The 18,054-nt window shown below is 46.8% G+C and overlaps 1 protein-coding gene across 2 annotated transcripts in view; it reads left to right on the forward strand.

Moving 5' to 3' along the window:
• The first annotated feature begins 1,522 nt into the window (after nt 1-1,522).
• Nucleotides 1,523-18,054, forward strand: part of BRD10 (bromodomain containing 10) — a 73,093-nt gene continuing 56,561 nt past the window's right edge. Inside the window, exons 1-3 of one of the 2 annotated variants that reach the window (XM_075931609.2) lie at nt 1,523-1,914; nt 2,249-2,836; nt 10,907-11,107. In XM_075931609.2, the coding sequence (XP_075787724.2) occupies nt 2,352-2,836; nt 10,907-11,107 (686 nt within the window). In that variant the 5' untranslated portion in view covers nt 1,523-1,914; nt 2,249-2,351. The other variant, XM_006115147.5, reaches the window with a different exon arrangement.

The following is an 18,054-nucleotide window of genomic DNA, read 5'->3' on the forward strand; positions in this document are numbered from 1 at the left end:
GTCCCCAACTCCCTTTAGCCACACCCACCTGCCACCAGAAGGGTTTGTGCTTAGTGCACGTTCTGCCTTTTAAATTGAGTAAGAACCATTCAGCTTCTTAGATTCAAGTGCAGCTCCATCTTTTAAATCTAAGAAGACCCACGGGGCTCTTACTAGGTTTAAAACACAGAGCAGCAGCACAGCAGGAGTTGGAGCTGGGAATCAGCTGATTCCCAGTCCAGCTTCTGCTCTGCCCTTTAAACCTAGTAAGAGCCACACAGGTCATCTTAGATTTAAAAGACAGCATGGCACTTGAAATTAGTTGATCCTGGTTTGTGCAGAGTGCTGGCTCTGCCTTTTAAATCTAAGAAGACTCGTGTAGCTCTTACTAAATTTAAAGGGCAGCGGGGTTTCGTGGAGAGGGGTGTGAGGGGGAGGAGGCCACTTACCTACTGCTTCTTTACTGGAGTAGTTCCTGAGAGAACTACCTGCATGCCAGAGCAGCAGAGGGCCAGAGGTCAGGTACTGCCTCCCACTACTTTTATTGGCTAGGTTCCAGAGAATGGGGAAAAATCTGTAGGAAGGTCCCTGCATACCTGTGTTGCCCTGGGAGAGGGAGGAGAAATAGCAGCATGCAGCCACTTCTAGCTGCATTACCATTTCCAGGATATTTTCAATGTTTTACAGGGCAGCCTGACAGGAGATTGAAATTTGGGACTGTCCCGGATTTTCCAGGCTGTATGGTCAGCATAGACATGCAGAGAAGAACAAGGAGAATTTAGTCCACAATTGTTTCCAGGCCCATTATTAAACAAAGTATGAAGCACACAATTTTTTGAGAATGCAACAATTGGGAGATGAAGGGTAGAATCCTAAGTGGATCAGAGATGGGATGTGATATATCAGCAGAGGATGGCCAAGGGGTGAGATAGGCCTTTACGGTAAACACAAACAGCTCCATTTAATGAACCAGTATAAAGATGGAAGTGGGTGAAGGTGCAGAAAGACACAACCATCAATGCAGCAGTGTTGTGGATGAGGACAGGCAGCCAAGGCTGTATTTGATAAAGCCAGAACACAGGAAATTGCAGTGTCTGAGTAGCAAAATGACAACAGCAGTTGTCTGGTCCTGCCCATGGACTGCACTAGGGTTGCCAGATGGTTTCAACAAAAATACTGGACACACTTGACATTACATCACAATCTACATTACATCTTATTGAGAAAACACTGGACATTTATATTTTCTTAATTTGTTTCCTGAACAGAAAGCTCAAATACTGGACTGTCAGGTTCAGAACCGGACACCTGGCAACCCTATGATGCACCAATTTCCTGCGGCCCCCTGGCTGGTCCTAAGCACCTCTCCTGAAAGAGATGCCAGCCTGCCTCCAGGAAAAAGCCTCCACACTGCGCGTGCGCACTGACTTGCCTGCCCGTAGGCAAGACAGCCCCGCCCTCCAGGCTACGCATGCGCCTTAGGTTTGCACTCCGGCCACAGTATGTCGCTGTCTAATGACGGCATCGCAGCTGGCGTCCAAAACAACCAGCGCACACTCTCGCGGCCGCCGCTGCCAATACGCATGCGCATTGCACGGGGGGGTGCTCCTCTCTCTCTCGCCCCTTCCCAACCTGTCTGGGGAGGAGGGGGACTGAGTCGACCCCCCCCTCCGCGGCCATTAACTGACAGCGCCGCCGGCTCCAGCCCCCGCCTCCCGGCCATGGTTCTCCGCGGGTAGCGGGGCGGGGGACAGGCCGCCCGGCCGGGCCGGTCCCCGCCGCTCCCGGCCTGAGGCGCAGACCGGGCTCCGGCCGCCGCCGCGCAGCCAGGCCCCGCGCGACTGAGGCGAGGGGGGGAGCGGCCGCTTGGCGAGCGCCGGAGAGCGGGGCGGGGCGGCGGCAGCTGCGCGGCCCACGGGGAGAGCGAGGCCCGAGGTAGGGTCAGGCCGGCCCGGCGGCGTCGGGAGCCGTTTTGCTTGGGCGCGGGAGGGCCGCGCCGCAGCGCCCGGCGGGGTCGGGGGAGGCCGGTTCAGGCAGCGGACGTGGCCGGGCAGAGGGGAGGCCGCGCACCCGCCAGGCGCAAAGAGCAGAAGCGGCGGCCTGGGCGCTGATTGGGGCGGGCGGGGACCCGCGCGGGGAGGGGGCTGATGCGGGCGAGGAGCGCGGCGAATTCTCGGTTGTTGGGACGGGAGGCAGCAGCACCTTGCCCGGGCTGGCGCGGGGCAGGAGTGAGGGGCGCGGGCGGGCTGAGCTGTGTCTCTGTGCGCAGGTGAACCTGCCCGCCCACCCGGCAGCTCGAGTGACTGGCCTGAGAGCTGATGCTAGCAGCGGAGCCCGGACACAGCGCGAACCTGGAGTAGCCCAGGCGGGACATGGAGTCTCCGGCCCCCGGAGAGAGTTCAGAGGGTCCAGCCCCAGTCGGCGGCTTGCCAGAAGAAGAGCAGCAGCAGGAGAACGAGAGGGACAGCAGCTGCCGCTGGAGGCAGAACCTGAGCCCGGAGCTCCAGCAGGGTTACCGGATTCTCTGCGAGTTTCTGCTGGAGAAGCACCGGCCCCTGACAGCTCCTTTTCTGAAGCCCCTGGGAGACCATTTAATAGTGCCGGAAGAAGGCGGAACTACCTCCCCAGCAGATCGCACCGGCAGCGATTCCCTTCCACAGCAAGCGGACGGAATGTGGCTGCTGAAGATGGAAGAGAAATTTGCCAATGGACAATACGTTGGGATCACGGATTTCGTGGCTGATTTTCGGCTAATGCTTGAGACGTGTTACCGGCTGAACGGGGTGGATCACTGGCTCTCCAAACAGGCCCAGAAGCTGGAGATGATGCTGGAACAGAAGCTAGCTTTGCTCTCCTGGTAAGTGTAGCAGACACGTTTGTCTTTCTGAGCCCCTAAAGAGGTTCTGACAGCTGCCAATTTTGTGGAGTAAGGATGCCTTCCATGCGGGGACTTAAAAGAGTTTGAAGCCAAAAGGCACTTTCTGCTTCCTTTTTCTTAGTGTGTTCTGTGGCTATCCAGACCCAAATATGTAATGAAACCACATGCACACTAGGGCTCAATACATTGAGTTTATGGAACTTGCTTCTGAAGAAGGGTTTGAGCCCAAGCCTCCTTCCTTAAGGAAAGCTGCAAATTGTATTTGTTTGTTTTGTTTGCCTCTAAGCTCTTCCTTCCATGATATTTAGTACGGCAGAACCACATAAGAATGCATAGCCACTGTAGACACTCTTCTTAAAAGAGCTTTATTACCGGAGGCAGATCATACAGCTTTTGATTTTTTTTGGCACTTATGATGCAGTAATAGGTACTCTAGATATAGCTGTAAGTAAGATAAAATTAAAGGGCCAGATCAACGAACCCTCTTTAACAGGCATCACTATGATCCACGAACTCCAGCTCTGTCTGCTGTCTAGTGTGACAGACACCAAAACTTTCTGTTATAAAATTTCCATAGGCAGTGCATAAGCTGTCTTTGGGGGAGACCAGCCCCTGGTCCCACCCCTTCTGCCTGAGATCCCGCCTCAACTCCCACTCTCACCCACAAGAGCCCCAAACCCCTCCTGATCATTGCAGCCCTGGCACTGCTGCCTCAGTCTCAGGCTGCCCTACCCAAACACTCTCAGCTCCCAGGCACTCAGTGTCACAGCCCCAGTGCTTCCAGGCCCTGCTGGGGTGCCAACCTTGGGAACTATGGCCCCAGTGCCCCCCAATACTCCTAGTTCATCCACCCCCCGACCACCAGACAACACAGTCCTAAACCTGGAGTGCTAAGTGGCCTGAGTGCTGGAAAAAGTGGCTCTAGTGCCCAGGAGTAGAGATGTTAAATATCGGTTAATTGAATAGTTGAGTAACCTCATGAATTCTTATTGGTTAGTCAACTATTCTATAGTTCCCTGGGGTGGAGACAGCAGCCAGTGCACTCCAGCCTCACTCCCAAAAAGCCCCCTGCCACTCTGTGCTGGAGTTTAAAAAACAGCTCCCCTCACAGTCCAGTTGCCTGTTGCTCTGTGCTGCTAGCTCTGATAAAGAGGCAGCAGTGCAGAGTGGCAGCAGCCCCTGACTGGGGAGAGGAGGGGTCTGAGCTCCCAGACCCATCACAAGCCAAGACTGAGCTGAATTGCTGACCAGCCTGCTAAAAAATTTACTGGCAAGGGTCAGGGAGGGAAATGCGTGTAGTCTATAGCATTCTTAACTTATAAGCTTTTCCTTACCAGTTAATCGATTAATTGACTATACTATTACATCCTTACACAGGAGCTTCCCAACACTGGCCACAGGCCAGCTACTATAACCCCAGCCCAAACACACTTCCTAGAAGAAGAGCTCCATAGTTGAGTTGGGGCCAAGGGGGAAGTGGCCCGCAGGAAGGGACTTTGGAGCAGAGAATGGGTGGGGCCCTGCAGAGCTGTTTGAGGAGGTTGAGTCTTTCCCAGTTTGCGATACATGCTGCCATGAAAAATTCCCTGGGCATTTGAGTTTCTGTGCCCGGTCATGTGCACTGCTGCCTCTCTCTAAGCATATAGACACTTGTCGTCTGCCTAAGTTCTAGAGCAGTGCATGAACTAAAAACGTTAAAATACGGGTAATTGGGTAACCATGTAACCATTGAAAATTTTAGTGGATGCATGGTTACACATATCCGCAAAGTGTGTGGGCTCCCTGGGAGAAGGTGCTCACTGGGAGCTGGCTTTAAAACTGGCTCCCAGCCATGCTGGATCCCACCCTGCTCCTGGGGAGCCGCCTGCTGCCCTGTGCTACTACCTTTCATGCTCCTGTTCCTGGTAACCGATAAGCCCATGCTTATCAGTTAATAGTATAAATAGTTATCCTGTTACATCCCTACCATGAACTTGAATGCCTCTCTCACCTGCAGGTCTCAATCTGGTATGTCTACTCAGAGGTTGCCTGCTGGATTGAACTCCAGCCAAAATTGGGGGTAGGAGAGGAGATGTTGCTCGCTTTGATGGATGCCTTTAGCCCTGGATTAGAGTCATTCTCATTGTCTCCCCCCAGTGACTGTTAAGAATTTATACACAGAGGAACATCTTCAACAGAAGAAATTGAGTGTCCTCTCCTTGGTCTATCCCAATGGCTAGCTTAGACACTACCTGCCTGGCGTGTTGACTTTTGTGGATCTTCTTCTTCTTAGATGCCTATCTTTCCCTATGCATTTTATAGGGAACTTAGGCAGGAGTTCTCACAACAAAATTTTGGTGGCCTCTGAGTGCAGACACCAACCCTTGCTGGATATCACTGACAGTTTTTCCTAAAATACTTGCATAACTTTAGGAAAACAAATATGCACATATACATGTCCAAATTATTGAAAGTTTATCTATGTAGGATTTTTTCTGCAGACTCAATAATAAAAATAATGTACTGTTGTCTCTCTTCTTAGCTGGACCTAAGGAAATATAATTACAAATAAGACATATGTTGAGCATTCTTCTTTTTTTTTTTCTTGTTTCTTTTGGTTTTTTAAAATCTTGCTAGATACTGTGTGTTGTGGAAAGTGATATTAACAACATACAAATATTACTTTTCATTTCAGACTAACTCAGCATTGGCAAGTGTGTTTAATAAATGAAGTCCTGGATGGGGAGATGGGTACAGAGGCAGAAGGGGCTCGGGTTAATGGGGCACTGGGGGCGGGGGGGTAATGAGCTTGAGGGCAAAGTCCACCACCACAGAGCCTGAAGCCCCATGCCCAGGAAACAAGTCCCAGGAATGGAGCCCAAAATCCCGTGGGTGGAGCCTGCTGTCCACCACCCCAGGGCTGAAGACTGCCCCCACCACCGTCAGAAAGCTGGGGGACTCATTGGATGTCTCTTCCTCTTGCTTTTATGCCTAAAGAAGGGCAGGGTCCAACCACTGCTGGTAGTCTCTGGGGCGGGACCACTGCTTTGTGACCCTTCCTCAAATAACCACAAAGGAGGTTTTGGCCACAGGAAAAAGCCCTTAGTAACCACATTTGAGATAAGGATGTTAAAATGTGGTTAATTTACCAGTTGACAGAATTTTCATTGACTAGTCAATAGGCACTTCGGCATTCCTCTTTTGAAATGTGCAGGAGCCCCTGCTGGGGCTTCTGTACATTTCAAAGGAGGCATGTAGAACACCGCATACAGCCAAGGGCCAGTGGGAAGTCCCGCAGTCTCTGAGCTGCATGTAGCATGCCTGCTTTGAAATGCACAAGAGTCCCCAGCAGGGGCTCTTCTGCATTTCAAAGTCATGGAGCTCGGGGCCAGCGGGGAACTCAGTCCCCCGCTGACCCCGGGCTCCACTGACCCTTTGAAAGGCACAGAGATGGCATTTTAAAGTGGTAGCCTGCCGCACAGCTGATCTGCAGATCAGCTGTGCAGCGGCTGCCCCTTTGTAACGCTGCCTTGGTGTTTCAAAGTGGCAGCACCACTGTGTGGTGCTGCCACTTTGAAGTATCCCTTCCCCCCCTCCTTTGCTGCCTCTATCTCATAGAGCAGTGTTTCTCAACTAGCGTACAAGTACCCTTAGGGGTGCTTGAGAGAAGTCTGTGGGGTACATCAACACAACTGAAATTTGGAGAAAACTGAATTTTTGTTTTAAGTTTTACAGCGTTTTATTATTTTTGTACTTTTTACACCCAAAAATTTCATCGCCCGCCCTGCTACCATTAAGTTGTTTAAACAAACATGTTGCAATGGTAGAAAAAAATATTGTGTGGCTGACAACCGTAGGTACTAGGGGGTATTCTTTTTTTTTTTTTTTAAAGGAGTACTTTATAAAAAAAAACTTGAGAAACACTGTCATAGAGGGCGATGCAGCCAAGCGGGGGCAGGGGGAATATTGGCTAGTCAAAATACTATCCGATAAGCAAATGCTTATCGGATAGTTGACTAGTATTTTACATCCTTGGATAACACTGAGCTTCCTGATCCACTAGGCTGGGGGTCCCTCTTCCATTGTATTGCTTGATAAACTATCAAACCTTCTCCAGCTTACACTCTCACCAGCATACATACAGGAAGGGACACACCCAGCTGCAGTAAGGGCAGGCAAGTTCTTTAACCAGGCCCTACGATTAGAAGGCTTCAACTAGGTCAGCTCCCAGGTCCGAACCTCACCCCGGGGGTTTTAACCCAAACTTATAGGCTGTGTCTAGACTGGCCAGTTTTTCTGGAAAATCAGCTGCTTTTCCGGAAAAACTTGCCAGCTGTCTACACTGGCCGCTTGAATTTCCGCAAAAGCACTGACTTCCTACTGTAAGAAATCAGTGCTCTTTGCGGAAATACTATGCTGCTCCTGTTCGGGCAAAAGTCTCTTTTGCGCAAAACTTTTGTACAAAAGGGCCAGTGTAGACAGCTGAGATTTGTTTTGCGCAAAAAAGCCCCAATCGCGAAAATGTCAGTCGGGGCTTTTTGCGCAAAAGCTCGTCTAGATTGGCCACAGATGCTTTTCTGCAAAAAGTGCTTTTGCGGAAAAGCGTCCATGCCAATCCAGATGCTCTTTTCCAAAAATGCGTTTAACGGAAAACTTTTCCATTAAAAGCATTTCCGGAAAATCATGCCAGTCTAGACGTAGCCATAGTGTCTTCTGCTGCACAGGGAACTGAACAGCATAAACTCATAAAAGTTGCCACCTTCCTTAGGATGGAGAGGAATATGGAACAGCTTTCTCCCACTGGATTATGATTCCTACATGCTAGTTTTAGATAAACATGTTTGTGCTTTATTAACTTCAAAAGATAGATTTTAAATAACTGCCGGGGATAGCAAACAGAGCAAAGCAAATGACCCATCAAATAAACAAAAAATGCACAGTAAGTTTAATATTCTAAATAGATTGGCTGTGAATAGCAGATTCTCCTCTTATCTGATAATACAAGCAGGCTGTGGATTCCTGAGGGGAAATGTGCACTTGCTTACAATTTGGAATCTCCCGGTGTTCCATTCATAGGCTAAAAATCTCTTTAGCTTGGGACCAGCACTTCTCCCAGTTCAGTCTGTGTTCCTTAGGTGTTTCCACATGTTTTCTTGGGTGGGGAGTCAGTGAAGAACCCAGATGATATTCCTCCCCTGCCTTATACAGGTTTTGCATATGATGGGAAGCTTTTGTTTCAAAGCCTGGTTTCCATACCAGGCAGTGAAAAAATGGTGACAACTCATGATGGAGTATACCACCAGGAAACCTGGTCCCATGTCATTGTAGTGTGACAGCAGCCATTAGTTGGAGACTGTCTGCAACCTCCTCACGAAGGCTTCCAGCTGGGAGATAAGCTTCTTCTAGCATCTATTGTTCTATTTAATGGACCTTCCTCACCCACTATCTACAAAGAAAGCATCTTGTCTAGTTGGCCTTCCCCAGCTGTAAACATATTTGAAATGCAGATACAGAGGCTAAGTCTACACTAAAACTTAGGTCTACACCCAAAGGTTGACATACAAAAATAATTCAAGGTTATTCACACTTGCTCCCTCTGTCCACAAAGCATGTCCACACTGGGGGCACCATCATCGACAGTGTGAGCAATGCATTGTGGATATTTATCAGAGTTCTTCCACAGCCTTCTCAGCTGGTGGGAGTGGCATCATGAGTACAGCACAGTAGTCTTTGTATCTTCTTCCTCTTCCCCTCCCCCCCATTCTTAGTGCAGTGCAGAACAGAAGCATTCCAATGACTTTGTTCTTTGTTTCCCAAATGGAGCAGCACGCTCATTTGTCAGATACTTCCTGGAACTTTGAAAGCCGAGGGGTGCATACCTGCAAAACAGCAGAGATCAAAACACTGAGCAGAGCCGTCAGAGCAGCCATTGTGGGATATTTGTTCTCTTGACCAAACAAACAACAGTGTCTATTCTGGACCTTTCTTGACAATAAAGGGAGGGGAAAAGAAAACATTACTCTCACAGGGATGGAAGAGTTTTGTTGCTCAAACTGGGCATTTTCCTGACAAAAGTTGCATGTCACTGTGTACGTTCTCCCTGTTTTGTCATCAAAAGGTAGTTTTTGTTGACAAATTTGGTAGTGAAGACTACCAATAATCACTACTCAATGTTAGGTGCAAAAATTCATCGTAGATACGGCTAATTCTATGATATCACTTTGAAGTGATGGAATATTTTAAATTGAGAGGCAGGGTAAAAATATTTTAAAATCAATAATAAATATTGGGTACAGTGTCACAGGAATGTTCTGTTCTTGACACTTCCCAAGATTGCACCTTTAATGCTTCATGTTCAGGGCGGAGGAGTGAGGAGACATTGCTTTAAAATGGGTGTTATAAACACCTGAATTTTACTTCTTGCTCTCCAGTTGATCATTAGTGACTGATGTTGGAATGACATTGTGGCTTTTGCATACCCTATGTACTCGGGATATAATAGTGTAGTTGATTAACCGATGAGCAAAAGCTTATAGCTTAATTCTATAGACTACAATCATTACCCTTTCCTCCCCCACCTTGTCAGTAATTTTTTTAGCAGGCTAGCCAGCAGCCCAGCACAGTTCTGGATCACACTGAGTCCACGCTGTGGCTCTGCATTTATAGTGTATTAGGAGCCATGTGGGCAGTCAAGCCTGGCTCAGTTCTGACTTGTGCTGGGTCCGGGAGCTCAGACCCTACCCTGAACAGGGGCTGCTGCCATCCCATGCTGCTGCCTCTGTATCAGCAGCAGTATGGGGCGACAGGCAGCCGGTCCATAAAGAGAGCTAGTTTTTAAACTAGCCAGTTTTTAAACTGGCTCCCCTCACGGACCAGCTCCCATCTAGCACCCTGCAATACTGCCTCTGATACAGAGGCAGCAGCACAGTGGGGCAGGTGGCTCTTCGGGAGTGGGGCAGGAGTGTGTTAGCAACCGGCTCCACCCCGGGGGACTATAGAATAGTCGAGTGACTGATAGGAATTCATGATATTTAACATCTCTACTATGAACCTGAATGTGAGAAGGTTGGTTTTTTTTTTATAGCTTCTTTGTGCCCCAAACTTCTGCACCAGTATTACAGGGAATATATTAAATTAATAAAGTTCCTCAAATATATTGACAGACAATATCTGTATTTATTTTTTTATTTGCTGTCATAAAATCTTATAACCCGAAGTACTGTTATTTGCACACAGGTCACATAATTGCTTAGTCTTATTAATAACTGTTTTGCTGTTCGTACTCATTATGAAACAACCTATAACTCTTCAGTTCTTAACTGTTCTAATATGTCATCGTGTATATATTTTCCTTATTAATTTGTAGTGGAGAAAGATGTTCTCTGTTTTGTTAGATTGAGTTTGGGAAACTGGTAGTGGTTTCAGTTCTTACCTTTAGTGACCCAAGAAAAGAGTGTGTAATTTTTCTTAATTTTGGCAATCTAAGAAGATGACTAATTGAAGGAAAAGACAATGTTGTGAAAAGTATTTTTCATATTAAACTTAATTAGTGCATTTGAGTTCCCTAGCAGTGTGAAAGAAAGACAGTCAAAATCAGAAAAATATTTTTTCAGCTTATTTCATTGTGTAGATATTTCAGAGTAAAATATTTTCTATTTTGTACGTGTCAAATTTTACATTACAATCTCTAATGTTATTGAGCTTTCAATAAATCTTTTGTTTCAAAATGCTTTTCTGTCTTTTGAAAATGGCCTTATTTGAGCTTAAATATGTGTTTTGTAGATATTTTCAAAATATCTATGTGGAAATTAATTTAGAAAATCTGTTTAGGAAGTCTCTATTAGAAATAGTCAGTAGCTTAGGTCTTCATATATTCTCAGGCGATGGCATCTAAATTTAATATTTTTGCAAAGGAGTGGTCTGATCTCTAAAGAATTTGACTGCCCAGTTGTGGATAGAGATGACACTTTAAAAATATCCATTTTTTTCTGACCTAACCTAGTTGTTACGCATTTTAAAGGCATAGTTAGTGGAAAAAATATTGTACATTGATAATTTTTTTCTTTCAAGGCACTTGAGAGAGAAGACAACAATAGCAGTAACATCGAAAGGGTGCTATGGGTTGGAAGATGAGAAAGGAACAGTATGTACTTCAACAAGGCGTCGTTCCACAGCTCGCATTTTAGCAGGATTGACCACAGGTGTTTTTGAGTCTGTAATGGTTCAGATTCTGAGACAAGAAGAACACCAGAGAGCAAAAGAAGAAAAGAGGTAAAAGGACAAAATAAATTTTGTAATCTTGCCTTTCCATTTCTCAAATACTTCTCTTCTGGAAAACCAAATATATCACCTGTTCTTTATGAAAGAATGTTCACTTTTGAACCCTGGACTAGAATATAGCTAAGAACGTAATTACATCACCGTGACTGTCACTGTCACAGAACCAATGAATGTTGTCATATATTTCGGTTTGACTCTGGAAGGTCATCGCTATCCTGGAACCCTATAGCTACAGGTTAGCAGTTAGTTAGTTTGTATTAATCTAGTTCTTTGTGGGAAAGGAGCCAGATCCAAGGAAACTGACATTCTAACGCATAGCATATGCTTGTAATGAATTGTTCATGTAGACCAAGGGTGGAGAATAATTTTTAATATGGGGGCCACTCCAAGAATTTTCTAAGTGGTCAAGGATCGCCCTCTTCCATGATATTAATGAAGGAGGTGTAGGGTCTGTGATGAAGGTTGTGTACAGAAGGAAGCTTGGGGTAGGGAATTGAGGTGCAGGGTCTTGGAGGAGGTATCGGTGCAAGAGAGGATTTTGACCTGAAGGAGGCAGCAGGGCTGGGAAGGAATTGTGACCTGGGACTGGGAGTGAAAGAGAGGTTCAAGGATTTGGGTTGTGACTTGGAGAAGGAGATTGATCTACAGCATTCTGGGAGTTGGTATGGGTACAGGATCGGAGGTATAGAGGGTTTTAATTATATAGAGTAGAGGTGCAAGAGGGGAGGCAGAGAGCTGGGGGAAGGGAGGGGCGTGGGTGCCAGAGGCAGGCGCTTGCTGGGAGGTGTTTATTTAGGCGGCTCTCAGCCAGTGGCCCTGCAGGTCCCTCAAGCAGGCTCCCTGCCTTCCACACTTCCACATGTCTCAGAACACTAGCTGTAGGGGCCATGTGCTGCTCTGAGTACTGTGAGCCTTGGAGGAGTAGGTATTTCACTCATTCACTGCCTGCCCTGCAAACAGGCAGCTCCTATGGGCTAGTTTCTAGCCCCTTTTACCTTCCTGTTGATTCTGTCTCTTCTCTGTATGGTTTTATGAGGAGCGATCTCATTTCCCTCGTACAACAAAACCCTTACTTTGCTTTAAGTTACGATAAGAGGAAGATGTAGACTGAATTTGGTGATCCTAGTTTTTACCATTAAGGAGGCATTCTTGAACAAACAGACAAACTCACTCGTGCATATTTACAGTGTAATTGAGAAGCAGCTTGCTTTTCCGCTTCTGATTTTTCAAAATGTTACAGATTGGATACACAAGTATGTATGGATGCATCATTTGGGAGATGGATATGCCAGTTTGTGATGTTTCTCTTCTTTTCTAAGGTTGTTCATATGGTACTCTAAATCCTGTTGGAATACTTTATTTCATACTTAGACTGAATTCACAGATAAGCTAAGAAAAAGGGGAAAAGTAAACATTACTTGCTTGCTTGTCTGAGTGGCATGTTCACCTGTTTTGACCCAACATGGAAAGAACCAATGGGTGTGAAAATTTTTAATAATATCTATAGTAGTTTGTTTGTTTATGTATTTATTCATACATTTTATTTATTTATTTGTTTGTTTTTTTAAATTGACACATTTTGTATTCTTGGTGTACTAGTATCAGCTTTATATTTTGTTCTACAGTATTGCATATACAGGCAGTCCCCTGGTTACGTACAAGATAGGGACTGTAGGTTTGTTCTTAAGTTGAATCTGTATGTAAGTCGGAACTGGCGTCCAGATTCAGCTGCTGCTGAAACTGATCAGTTTCAACAGCAGCTGAATCTGGATGCCAGTTCTGACTTACATACAGATTCAACTTAAGAACCCCAGGCATCCCCAAGTCAGCTGCTGCTGAAACTGATCAGCGGCTGATTCCAGGAAGCCCGGGGCAGGGGCTTCCTGTAGTCAGCCACTGATCAGTTTCAGCAGCGGCTGACTTGGGGATGCCTAGGGCAGAGCAGCTGGGGTGCTGCTGGGTTGGTCCAGTAGCGCTGCCGCTCCTCGGCGCTACTGGACCAACCCAGCAGCACCCAAGCTGCTCTGCCCCAGGCGTCCTGTTTCAGCCGCTGCTGAAATTGACCAGCAGTGGCTGAATCAGGACCCCTGGGGCAGAGCAGCTGGGGTGCTGCCGGGTTGGTCCAGTAGCGCCCAGAGCGGCGCTACAGGACCAACCGGCAGCGCCCGAACTGCTGTACCACAGGCGTCTGGAGCAAAGCCGCGGAGCACGGGGGCAGCAGGACAGCCCAGACGCGCCGTGACTGTCCTGCTGCCCTCTGGCTCCGCGGCTTTGCTCTGCTTTGCTCCCCATCCCCCTGGTCTGCAGACCAGGGGAACGGGGAGCAAAGCGGCAGAACACGCGGGCAGCAGACAGCCCAGACGCGCGTCTGGGCTGTCCGCTGCCCGCGTGCTCCGTGGCTTTGCTGTGCTTTGCTCCCCGTCCCCCTGGTCTGCAGACCAGAAGGACGGGGAACAAAGCAGCGGAACACGCGGGCAGCGGACAGCCCAGACGCGTCTGGGCTGTCCGCTGCCTGCGTGCTCCGCCGCTTTGCTTCCTCTCCCTGGTCTGCTGGAGACCAGGGAGAGGGCCCCGTTCGTAACTGTGGATCCGACGTAAGTCGGATCCGCGTAACTCGGGGACTGCCTGTACATGTAATAACATCTGACTATTTTTAAAATTTCCTTGTATTCAATTTTCCCCATGTTCCTTATTCTGTGGATTATCAGCTCCATGCTGTGGGAGCTTTAGAAGACCTCTTTGGCTGTTTGCTTTAATTAAGAATTAACAAGAATAAAAGTTGTGAACTGGGTTTAGTGACCAAGAGCCAGATTATTCAAAAATATTTAGACATCTCATGGAATTTTTAAAACCATAAGTACCTCCAAAATCCCACTAGGCACCTGTCTACATTTTAGAGACCTAATATTTTTCAGAATCTGACCTATAGCTATTTTATAGAAAATATTTTTATTTAAAAAAGGCCCTATGTTAAAAGAATGTAATTTAGGTTGCAAAGTAAAGCACTCAGGAGTTCTGAAATGGCAGAATTAGATTTCCTCATACAATCTTAATTCTGAGCCCATGTATCCTTTGTGTATGAATGAAGCAGGGTTTGTGGGAAAATATTGTGCGATCTTGTAATTGAAGACTATCATAAAGTAAACAAGGTGGCAGAGTTAAGATGGTAAGGACCCACCTAATTCCAGTATAGGTTGGTTGTCTGAAATCATCAAGGACTTTCTGGTCTGGTGGACCATGGATATTGCTGGATCAGCGAGCTCCAGCTGGCCAGGTTGAGAAGTGCAGTCCCAGCCAGGAGCCAGTGTAGAGGAGAGCTGGAGGCAGAGGGGCTGGCAGCAGGGAGCATAGCCCTGTTTGGCAGTAGGACCTACTGCATTGACCTCCCCTGGTTTGGCAAACTCTGTGGTTAAGGATAGGGATGTTAAATTTAGAATAATTAACTAATTGAATTATTAGTTACTGCCAGCTCTTGCTACAGTTCAAAAGCGGAAGCCCAACAGGGAGCGTGGGGCCAGTGGGGGACTGGCCTCACACTCCCTGCGGTGCACTTCCGGTTGGGCTTCTGCTTTTGAAATGTACAAGAGCCCTACTGGGGCTCTTGTACATTTCAAAAGCAGAATCACAGCAGAACCAGCACAAGCGGAGACTGCTTCAGTCAATCTCTGTTCACACCGTTTCCCGCTTTGCTTCTACCTCCCCTGTCACCCGCAGAGATAGTGCTGTGGGGAACCAGCCTTTAAGCTGGCTCCCCTCCAGCACTGGTTCCTGCTCCTCCTCTTGCTGCCTCTCTCTTATAGAGACAGCAACTGGGGGAGAAGTGACTAGTCACATCAATAGTCAACTGTCCAATAAGCTTATGCTTATCAGATAGTTGTTTAGTTGCATGCCTTCCTAGTTAAGGACCATTCAGGTCCCAAGTATGCAGGACCAGGGAGGTCCCACCTGTATTTTGCAACTATTGAGTGCTTGATTGAACAATCAAATTAATGTTTCAAACTAGTAATATTGTAAGTTACCTAGTTTTGTATTTTTAAAGGCCAAATACATAAAATCAAATGTTCTGTGTGCAACTATAACATATATGGGACATGGGTGGCACAGGTTGGTTGTGCCAACCTGCACTATGTACCACTGAAGGATCATGCATAACTGAGCTCTATCTTACATACACAAGGTACAATCAAGGGCATAAAATAATCAGAAAAAATATTTTTCTTTAACAGAGTATAACAGAAGGAAATTACTTTTAAAAGTAGCAGGTAAATAATTTTCAGGGAGAATAATTTTTGTTCACATGTAGCATTTAATGCTTTGTTTCAGATAGATTTACCATCTAGCAGTTACTTTTGAAAGTTCTCTCTCCGTAGAAAGCATGAGAAGTCTTTAGGTGCAAGACCTAGAACTGACAGGTTCATATGGCTGCTAAAATGCAGTTAGAATGCTTATTCACTGAAGTCAGTGGGAATTTTTGCTTGTCTAAGGAATGAAGGATTCAACTAGAACTGTGTTTCCCAAATGAACCCTGGGGTTACACAAAGTAAAAGTAAGGGTTCTGTGAGAACCCGCTCACTCTCCCGCCCTCTCCCCCACCACCCAGCATGTCTTTGTGCACTGGCTCCTTTTCTGGCTTCTCACCAGCTTTCAGACGTCTCCTCTCCCCCACTGCCACTCTGCGTCCTGTTGCCCCACTCTGTGCATTTCCAAAGTGTGACTCCTGGATGGTTTATTGCTTGACAAATTTTCCCTATGGCTGTAGGGGTTCCTCAAAATTCTTTGAGTTTAGAAGGGTTCCATAGCCAAATAAAATTGGGAAACACTGAACTAGAAGAAGCAGCAGCCTATTTGAGAGCCAGTTGGACATGTCATTCAGCGAAAAATATTCCTAGGTTTTATTAGATAATAGTTTTGTCTTGTTGCAGCCGCTCATCATGTCAGTGTTTTGACGTTACCGAATGTTCAGTACTTCTCATTATTACCAATGTGACTTGCAGATTAAAATATAGATTCCTGTTTAAATGTCACTTTACACACAATCATGCCTCAAGTATTGTGGCAGCATGATTGAAGGGGGCTGCAGAAGCCTAGTGGAAGGCACTTACATGGTGAGTTGGGTGTGTGGGTTTATGTTCCAGGAGTAGGCTTCCAGAGATTGCAGCCCAGCCGTTAGGAGTCAGCCTGGAAGGTGGACTGATTGGAGCACCTGCCGACGGTTAAGGCTTATGGGCACACAATAAAAACCTTCCCTCAGGCCCTGGGAGGGGGCCACTATTCAGTGGGGCAAGGGCCAAGCCTCTCAGCCCACTCGGGCTAACCCCTGTTCCCCTAGGGTCCTGAGCTGGAACCTGGAGCAAATGGGTGGAACTGGGTTCCCCACAACCCTCCTCCTGGCTGGTGGGCTGCCAGCAAGAAAAGGAGAGACCCTGTGGACTAATGGAGGGACGGACCTCCAAAAACCCTGGACTGGCCCATGATTAAAAGGGCTCTTGAAGCACGGTAGCCTTGCCTTGTCGGTAGTGGTAGGGACACACGCAGAGACCCAGCAGCATGCGCAGGACCCAGGAGGCTTAGCCCAGACTTGCCAAAGTATTCAAATCATCTTTTAAGTTTATGTTTCTTTTTCTAAACTAGATATGCAATACTGGAAATAAAATATAGCTTCAACAAAATATTGTGTGATTAAAAAGACTTTAAAACTTTGTGTAATAAATATTTATTAAATTATGTAGATTCATTCTTGAGAGCCGATTTTAAAAATAACAAAGTTTATACTAATTGCATGGATTTTTGCCAGGCAGTAAGCAAAGATGTCTTTAGCATTTAGTTTTTATTTTGAGAGTTAATTTTTAATTGTCTTTTTGATGATAGTGGGAAAACATTTTGACACTGCTGTAATTTAGTGGAATTGTAGAGTATAAATCTTGCATTACTATGGTTTTCTGGTTATACTTTTTTCAGTTTGTTTTAATATAACCCATCATAGTTCTGTGTAAACTGTGCAGCCATCTTAGATATACAGCACAAATCAGAAATGATGCTGCTTATGGCTCCACTGGGTGGGCCCAAAAGGGCTGTGGTGTGGCTTTTTAAAAGTTTGCTTGTTCCTGGCCCCTTGATAGGGGAGGGCTTCTGGTTTTGGGTCATGCCAAGCCAGGAGGAGATAATGTCTCTGGGATGCTTCTTGTGCAGAAGTTCAGATGAGGGGCCTGGTTGGGCTCTGTGTTGCTGGCTTGGGTTAGTAGGGATGTTATTGTGTACACAGTTAACCAATAAATCTGGGCCCATTGGTTAACCCGCCCAGTTATATGCACACCCCCACCCCCTGCATGGGTGAGATGTGCAAGACCGTGCTCATGGGGAGCCATCTTAATTATATAGCCACATCTCCCCGGACTGCCCTCGCTGTTGCTTCTGATACAGAAGCAGCAGTTTGGGGATGGCAGCTGGTATGTACGGAGAGCCACTCCCCATGCGTACCTGTCTCCACTGCCCTCCCCTCCTCCCCCGCATCTCCCACAGCAGAGGCAGTAGTGTGAGGAGTCAGCAGATGGGAGCCATTGCTCACGGGGAGCCTGCCCGCCCCCCTGGATGTAAACTTGTAACCATAACTTGTAACTTTGTGACACATTTTAACATCGCAGTGCGTTAGTGGAAGTTCCAAAGCTACAGCCTGATGGGGCTGAAATACATAACCCTGACCCTATATCTCATACTTAATTTGTCCAGTAGTTGGTGTCCACAGACATAGCAGTTGCTGCTGTCAAGAGGCACGGGAGTGAAACTGCAGCCCAGTCCCTAGTGTGTGTATCTGAACCCTCTGGCCCAGCGAAAGTGTTATGTTTGTGTGTGTTGCTGCCTCCAGCTCCTAAGACAGCTACTGCATAGCACATAATTTCCATCTGGGACACTATGAATGGTGGCAATAGAGACCAATGTGT

The sequence above is a fragment of the Pelodiscus sinensis genome, chromosome 6, assembly GCF_052426305.1.
Source record: "Pelodiscus sinensis isolate ZL-2025 chromosome 6, ASM5242630v1, whole genome shotgun sequence".
NCBI lineage: Eukaryota > Metazoa > Chordata > Testudines > Trionychidae > Pelodiscus > Pelodiscus sinensis.